This window comes from Gossypium arboreum, chromosome 5, assembly GCF_025698485.1.
Source record: "Gossypium arboreum isolate Shixiya-1 chromosome 5, ASM2569848v2, whole genome shotgun sequence".
NCBI classification, from domain to species: domain Eukaryota; kingdom Viridiplantae; phylum Streptophyta; class Magnoliopsida; order Malvales; family Malvaceae; genus Gossypium; species Gossypium arboreum.
In genome coordinates this window covers 21,757,933-21,767,164 of record NC_069074.1, presented here as the reverse complement: position 1 = coordinate 21,767,164, position 9,232 = coordinate 21,757,933, and the positions used below count along the sequence as shown (strand labels likewise).

Here is a 9,232-nt window from a genome sequence, read left to right as displayed (position 1 = left end):
ATAAAAAGATGAATTAGGGTTAAATTGATAGAAATTTAAGTTAGAAATGAAATAAGGAATTGAATTGTAAAGTAATTCATAAGTTTTATGTTGTAGGGACTAAATTGATGAAATTTCGAAATTAGGAAAATATGCTGGAAATTTTATAGTTAAGTATGATTTTGGACAAAATTTGAATAGAAATGAAGTATTAATTGAGATAGAAAAAGTAAGTGAATTTAGTTAAGATTAAATTGAAATTAAAGTAGAAATTGAATAGAAATTGTATTAATTAGATATAAATTAGTACTGAATGCTCGATAGATAATTTGATAAGCCAATGATTTTTTTCCCTGTTTCAGAATACGGTTAACCAACATGATATGAATTGTTTTAATTCCCATAGCTAACGTTGTTTCGGGAAATTTCGGCTAAGCAAGGAAAAATGGCAAAGACAATGGGAGTTAGCTCGAGAAAATACGGTTTGTATTTCTATAATCCGAACCTAGTTAATAATTGTTATATTTTTATTCAATGCAATTAATAAATGTTGAAATGAGAATTATTGTGTTTATAATGGAAATGGATTAATTTGGTATGTGATGAATTTATATTGATTGAATTAAATTGAATTATATACTATAAATATATATGTGTGTGTGAATGAGATATTGTGCAATTATGATAATTGAATTTTGGATAAATGTTATGATAAATAATTAAGATGGGAATTATTCGTATTGTGTCTTTATAATTGAAATGAATTGATTTAGTTTGTAATAAATTTATATTGAATTGATTTATGAATATATATATGAATGTTTTAATTGAAATGAATATGGATGTGGAAATTGAATAATAAATATTTGTTATATTGGAAAATATATGTAGTTGGAAGTGTGATGAAACTGATAGAAAATTGTGATTATTGTGAAATTGAATATTTATTAGTGAAAAGTGAATGGAATTATATTGAATTGAAAATATATAGTTAATTAATTAAAATATAAATTAATTGAAAATTAGAAAGTGAATTAAATACCCTATTAACTAGTTGAGCTAGTCGGATATAGTTGGCATGCCATAGGATATGGAAGAGTACGGGTTTTGCCGGCTTATTGATCAAGCACTTATGTGCCGACTACTGTTACTGTTACCGTTACTGTTACCGATTCGGCACTTTGTGTGTCGGATGTTGTTACTGTTACTGTTTTTCAGATTTGTTCCGATGAGGTACTCCGTGTACCATACTGTTACTGCTACTGTTTCGAATTTGTTCCGATGAGGTACTCCGTGTACCGTACTGTTACTGTTCCAGCTTCGGCCGATGAGGCACTATGTACCGTACTGGTGTGTTGGTCGGATCCGTGTATCCGTCTAGGTCTGAGTCATGTTAATAGGGGTAAATAAAGGATCTGGAAAGATCGACTGTTACTGGAAAATTTAATTATTACTGTATATTTGATTTTTACTGAATAATTGATTGTTACTGGATAACCGATTAATTCATTGATACCGAATAACTGATTATTATTGAATAATTGATTGTTACCGAATAACTGATTATTACTAAATAAATAATTGTTCTGATTGACTGATCGTTAATGAATATTACTGATTGATTAATTGCTATTGAAAAATAATAAATGATTTTGAATTTAAAGTAGACCAAAACATTGGTTGGAAAGTGAATGTTTGAATACTTATTAAGTTTGAAAAGTTCAATATATATAAATTAATATGTTTTATAATTGTTTAAGTGTTCGGATTATAAAAATACCACTGAGTGTATACTCAGCATACGGTTTGTTTCCGTGGGCAGGTTAAGGCTAGACTGTTGAATCAGCATCCCAGGTCGATCCCGAATTCAACGAGATAAAGTATGTTGAGTCTTGGTAATGGCATGTACATAGGATGTCTTATGAGAGTCATTTAGGTTGTGAAAGTATTAATAAAACAAGTAAATTATGGTTGGCAATTGTATATAGTATGAATTTGAAATTTGAAAGAAAAATTCGTAGTAATTCACATTTAGTCCCGAATTGATTTTACTGTTCATATTGGACTACGAGGGCCCACTAAAGGGACGTCATCTTAAAATTATGATGAGTCTAAACGTTTATATTTAATTAATGTCTGTATTGTACTGTACTGATTGGTAATGTCTCATAACCCTGTTCCAGCGACGGTATAGGGTTAGGGGTCGTTACAATTACAGATTTTGGAATTTAAATTCATAAATTTGAATTAAGTATTGTTTAGGAAACTCAAATGACAAGTTTAGAAGGTGGAGTAAAGGTTGGAATGGAAATACTTTACGTTTCTTTTCATGATTTCTGATATAATATTTGACAAGTGATATGTAAAATAGCATTTGATAAAATACAATTGATGGAGTTGAAGATATTTGTTGGTTGAGGTTGAGGGGAATGAATCACAAGGGGAAACAATCTCTCAACCGATTTTGTTTGGTTTTGTGTCTTTCACACCCATTTTTTATGCCAGTATCTGTCTTTTTCTTCTTCTTTTTTACACTCTCTGCTGATAATTGTTTTTGACATGTATATTCGTTTCATCTCTTATTTATTGATATTTTTATTTGTTTTTAAAGATAACAAATTCATATTTACATTCAAAATGCATGAAACACTTAAATTACTAAAACATCAGTTATAAGAAATTTGACCATAAAAAGATATTTGTAGATTATATCAGTTATAAGAAACATTGTATGTCTTTGATTATATATGTAGTAGTGGAAAAAAACACATGAAGAGAAAATGTTAAAAAACCTGTAAAAATTAGCTAGAAAGAGAATGCTGAAGCCATCCACTTCCTTCGCAGCTCACATAAATTTGTCTTCTACAATGTCTCCCAAAACTTAGTGACTTCTCTTTGTATAGGAGAAATGACTTATGTCCTAAAAAGGCATTATAATCATTGTTTATGTCTTAGAGAAACTATTTGTCCTCTTCACAACATGAAGCATATGTATGCTATGTCATTTTTCTTTGACTCTATTTCAATAAAATAAGTCCTCAAAGTATTATAGATTTTGGAATTTAAATTCATAAATTTGGATTTAGTATTGCAAAGAAAACTCAAATGATAAGTTTGGAAGGTGAAGGTTAGAACGAAAATACTTTATGTTTCTTTTCAAGATTTCTGATATAGTATCTGACACGTGATATGTGAAATAGCATTTGGTAAAATACAATCGGATTTGAAGATATTTGCCAGTATCTGTCTCTTTCTTTCTTTTTTTTACACTCTCTACTGATAACTATTTTTGACATGTATACTCGTTTCACCTCGTATTTATTGATATTTTCTTTGTTTTTAAAGATAATGAATTTATAATTTACATTTAGAACTCGTGAAAAACTTACATCACATTTGGTTGGAAGGAATGACTATTTCATTTTATCACTATTTAATGCCCTACAATAAAACAGTAGTTTGGTTCACTGAATGAGAGATTCTGTCGAATAGTCATTCCTCTTCTATTTCTTAAAGTCTCGTAATACGAATTCAATGGTGAAGGATATAAATAACTACTTAGTCTACCATCAAATCAAAATAAATTTTTTGGATCTAAAATAACCTTTAATAAATTTTAACTACTCCTACCCTAAGCCACAATCATAGTCCCTTGATATTTTTTTATTTTTATTTTGAAAAGAAAATAGAAGAGATATGGACTCTCTCCCCTCCACTCTCCTCTCTCCTTCATCGGCCCTCTCACCCACACCTTCACCAGTGCTCTGACCAACTCCTTCTCCGACAGTCTCATCTCCACTGAAGTAAGTTCCCATATCAAATTTCAAATTCCCAAATTTTTTTCTATCTCTTCTCACGATCTGTTATGGGTCTATTCCATAAAAAAATTTTCTTTTGTCTTTGAATACAAAAAGAAAAGATTGTTTATACCTTTTAAAAATCTAAAATATACAGTTTTTACTTCATTGGATTCATTTTTTTCCCAATTATTTATATGTTGATTAGTGTTATTTATTTTCTCTCAAATTCAAGCTATTATTATCAATGTCTAGACGATTATTCAACTCAGTAGCTTCCTCGTCGAGTCATTTGCAATGGAATGCAATGGAATGAACACTAGTTTATATAGTAAATTATTTATAAAGTGATTAAATGAGAGGGGTGAGGATAAAATAAATAAAAATAAATTATATAATATTATTTTAATTTTATATAAATATTTTATATTATATCTTATTAATTAAATTAAAAATAAAATATTTAATCTAAGGATAAAATTGCCATTTTAGCATTTAATGCTTTTGGTTTTTAATATTTTTATAAAAATAAAAACATAATTTAATTTATTAAAAGGTATATTCTTCATTCGAGTATTTTTTTCCTATTACATATTTATTCCTCTCAACTAAATGCATGAATATTATTACAATACTCATTCCATTTCATTCAAGCAAATCACTATTATGCCTATTTAATTTTATTACAGTCCTTCCATTCCCACAAAATAACTATTTCATCATAGTCCTATTCCAGTAAAATCATTGAAACATCAGTTATAAGAAATTTGACCATAAAAAGATATTTGTATACCATATCAGTTATAAAAAACATTGTATGTCTTTGATTATATATGAAGTAGTGGAAAAAAAAACAAATGAAGAGCAAAAATTAAAGAACCTTTTGAAACTAGCTAGAAAGAGAATACTGAATCACTTCCTTCGCAGCTCACACAAATCTATCTTCAACAATGTCTCTCAAAACTCAAAGACTTCTCTTTATATAGGAGAAAGGTTTTATGTCTTAAAAGGGGTCTCTCAAAACTTAGAGACTTCTCTTTATATAGGAGAAAGGTTTTTCGTCTTAAAAGGGCATTATAGCCATTGTTTATGCCTTAGAGAAACAACTTGTCCTCTTCACAACATGAAGCATATGTATGCTATGTCATTTTTCTTTGACTCTCTATTTCAATGCAATAATTCCTCAAAGTATTATAAATTTTAGATTTTAAATTAATAGATTTTGATTTAGTATTGCTTAGGAAACTCAAATGACTAATTTGGAAGGTGGAGTGAAGGTTAGAATGGAAATGCTTTACATTTCTTTTCATGATTTCTTATATAGTATCTGACACTTGATATGTAAGATATGTAAAATAGCATTTGGTAAAATACAATTGATTGGGTTGAAGATATTTGTTGGTTGAGGTTGAGGGGAGAGAATCACGAAGGGAAACGACCCCTTAACTGATTTTGTTTGGTTTTGTGTCTTTCACACCCAATTTTTATGTTAGTATATGTCTGTTTCTTTTTTTACACTGTTTGTTGATAATTGTTTTTGACATGTATACTTGTTTAACCTCTTATTTATTGATATTTTTATTTGTTTTAAGATAATGAATTCATAATTACATTTAGAATGCATGGAACACTTAAATAAATGAAACAACAGTTAAAAGAAATTTGACCATAAAAAGATATTTGTAGACTATAGGTTATAATAAACATTGTATGTCTTTGATTATATATAAAGTAGTGGAAAAACAAATGAAGAGCAAAAATTAAAGAACCTTTAGAAACTATCGAAAAAGATAATGTTGAGGCCATCACTTTCTTCCAACTCACACAAATTTGTCTTCAACATGTCTCTCAAAATTTAAAATTTAGTGACTTCTATTTGTATAGGAGAAATGTTTTATGTCTTAAAAAGGCATTATAGATATTGTTTATGTCTTAGAGAAATGACTTGCCGTCTTCACAACATGAAGCATATGTATGCTATGTCATTTTTCTTTGACTCTCTATTTCAATGCATAAGTCCTTAAAGTATTATAGATTTTGGAACTTAAATTCATAAATTTAGATTTAGTTTTGTTTAGGAGACTCATATGATAAGTTTGGAAGGTGGAGTGAAGGTTAGAATGGAAATACTATATGTTTCTTTTCATGATTTTTAATATAGTATATGACATGTGATTTGTAAAATAACATTTGGTAAAATACAATTGGAGTTGAAGATATTTGTTGGTTGCGGTTGAGGGGAGTGAATCACGAGGAGAAATGATCTCTCAGCCTATTTTGTTTGGTTTTGTGTCTTTCATGCCTATTTTTTATGTCAGTATTTGTCTCTTTTTTTTACCACTCTCTGCTGATAACTGTTTTTGACATGTATACTCGCTTCATCTCTTATTTATTGATTTTTTTTTTGTTTTTAAATATAATGAATTCATATTTATATTCAAAACATGTGAAACACTTAAATCAGTTAAAATCATTCTATTAGAAATTTATTTTTGAAAGAAACTCTTATGTGGTATAAAGCACTTCTTGTATTCATGGTTTGGTCTCATTTTATTTGAAATTTAATTTGTTTCAATTAGGGTGATGAGATGAGATGAGTTTGGTTTGATTGCGTTTTTAGATTTTTGAATCTTTGATGATAATTCAGTTTGGTTTTAATTTTTTTTCATATTTCTTATAACTTTTAGATATAAAATGAGATTTATGTAATGGTTTTGAAATTTTAAAATACTTTTCATAAATAATTCTGATATTGTTTTCAAATAAATATAAAATAACCAATAACTTTTAGATTTTCTAGCTAAACCCTTGTTTCAAACTACTCATTAAATTACTAATTATTGTAAATAAACAGAACAAACTAAAAGGAAGGTCTTGTTATGGACTGAATTACAACCGGTTGATGACTTCTTCATACTATAATTTCTCTCTTCACTTATCAGCATTGTGAAAGTACTGAACTCATTTCTCTCTTTACTTATCAGCATTGTGAAAGTACTGAACTCATTTCTGATATAATCCTACCCGAATACGTCAAGCACTTGCGCGGATCTCCATACGTTTCGCTCCAATGACACATCTCAGGCACTGATAATGCTGATGTCATAGACGCTTCATGTTTCACGTTGCCATTGTCTTCATCATCATCATTGTCGTGATCAGTTTCTTCATCCAGTTCTTCAACTTTCTCAAATTCCCCATATCCTTGAAAAAACTCCAGGTTTTCTAGCTCTATCTCCTTCTCCTCATCGTCTTCAACAGCATTATTTTCCTCGAAAACCGTATGACAACATCTAAAACTGCCATCCAAAGGCACGAGGTCCAGAATAAGGCGACCATTTTCTCTGTAGGCTTCAAAATATTCGTGATGTTTCACTTTCTCTTCTTTAAGAACCAGCCTGCCGTTGCTGTAATATCTGGCTAAAATCCAAGGCATGTGGCTTGGCAAATTCCCCGTTCTTGCTAGTAATGGAATTGGGGGTGGATATTCTCCCACCCTTGGACGCCCTTTCTTCCTCTTATTACCTTGTTTACTAGAACCTTTGGCTTTATGATCTATCGTTATCATTTTCAACGCACTATGGATCATGTAAACTCCACTTTCAGTCCCCAGCATATCGTCCATCCCAGAGGACCAAGGAGAGTAGGATGCAGAGTGAGTTCTGAAGGACAAAAAATCTAACGATGGAGGCGATGGTGACTGGGGGATGGTGTAGGAATGGATGATGAGAGTTGGTGTCTGTAATTGAAGGGTTTTATATTCATATATTAGGGTTTTGAGACCTGGTAGGTGGAGATACTGTTTATTGATGGGGGCAGTACATTGACATTCATGGACTTGCATGGGAGATAACATAGGTGATCTTGAAATGATATTTGAGAGGGATAAAACAATGGACCTAGTTTTTGAAATCAACCCATCTTCATCTAAAAATCCCATGCTTTAGTGTAAACTAATCGCTTAACCTGCAAAAGGGTGAAAATAGAAAGGAAAAAGAAACTTTTGGTTAGATTGGAACTAATTAAACAGAGATTATTTTAAACATATATTCTAAACCAAGCCAAATCTTATAGATATACAAAAATAAATAAAACCAAGGAGGAAGGTTAATTAATTGAGTTAAGTAGGTAAGAAAAGAAATTCCCAAAAAGAAAGACAAGGTAGGTAGGAAAGGAAAAGGACAAGCTTACTTGTATTGTCTGTAAACAAAGAGCGGTGCATTTTAACACGAGGATGACACAGGCTTTTTCAACTATTTTTATTATATTTCACAAAAATCCCGTCGTTTATTGAGCAATTGATGAAGTTTCGTTTATTCTTATTTGAATTTACTAAAATAATTTAGTAGCCGCAGGGTGAAAAAGGGACAAAAACGTTACATAATTCAGCATGTAAAGCTGTTTCTTAGGTATAGAAAACGACATTTAAAGTTGAGCTTGTATTTTCAATTGGTCTCAGATAGAAACAGAATTGAGCTACGAAGGTGATGTTCAAGTATTTTGTGGGTTTGGTCTTTGAACTGGATGTAATGAAGTATCTAGAAGGGTTCGATTTGGGTGGTGGGCTGCTGGTATGGTTTTGTTAAGAAGGTGTTGATTCAAGGCCTTAGGAAATTTTGAAGCTGTTTATGAAAGGGATTGGCTGTGTGACAGAGTTTGGTATGGTGGATGTGGCACTTAATCTGGTTTCTTGTATACAGACTCGGTCGAGTTTCAAAATTCATCTTGGAAAAAAGTGAACAATTCAAAGCACTTTGTTAAACCATGATGGGGTTAAATCAAGTAAAAAGAGCTAGCCAAGAATCAAAGCTATGGAAACCAACATGTAATATAAGAGTGAAAAAAAGAGATCATAATCTATAGATAGATTTATAGATTTGTATAAGCTATTATACCCCATTTCTTTCTTTCTGAAAACCCATTTTTTATGGCTTTGATTATAGTGGGAAAAAAAAAACAAACAAGAGCAAAAATTAAAAAACCTGTAGAAAGTAGCTAGAAAGAAAATGTTGAAGGGATCACTTTCTTCGCAGCTCACACAAATCTATCTGTTTTTAACAATGTCTTTTAAAACTTAGCGACTTCTCTTTATATAGGAGAAATGTTTTACGTTTCAAAAGGGCATTATAGTCATTATTTATGTCTCACGGAAACGGCTATTATTTATGTCAGAAACGGCTCGCCCTCTTCACAACATGAAACATATGTATACTTTGTCATTTTTCTTTGACTCTCTATTTGAATGCAATAAGTCCTCAAAATATTATAGATATTAGAATTTGAATTCATAAATTTGGATTTAGTATTGCTTAGAAAACTCAAATGATAAGTTTGGAAGGTGGAGTGAATGTTAGAATAGAAATATTTTACGTTTCTTTTCACGATTTCTGATATAATATATGACACGTGATATATAAAATAACACCGGGTAAAATGTAACTGATGGAGTTAAAATA

General features: G+C 30.2%; 1 protein-coding gene across 1 annotated transcript; it reads right to left on the bottom strand.

Moving 5' to 3' along the window:
- Window positions 1-6,507: 6,507 nt before the first annotated feature.
- Window positions 6,508-8,847, bottom strand: LOC108452034 (uncharacterized). Its single transcript, XM_017749764.2, has 2 exons — window positions 8,759-8,847; window positions 6,508-7,742 (listed from the first exon to the last, which is right to left on the bottom strand). Exon 2 carries the CDS (start codon window positions 7,714-7,716, stop codon window positions 6,757-6,759), a length of 960 nt encoding a protein of 319 aa, XP_017605253.1. The 5' UTR covers window positions 7,717-7,742; window positions 8,759-8,847; the 3' UTR covers window positions 6,508-6,756.
- Window positions 8,848-9,232: the final 385 nt, after the last annotated feature.

What these genes read in the sequence shown, in the direction of transcription:
- LOC108452034 (XM_017749764.2), bottom strand. Translation starts at nt 7,716, where the DNA reads ATGGGATTTTTAGATGAAGATGGGTTGATTTCAAAAACTAGGTCCATT.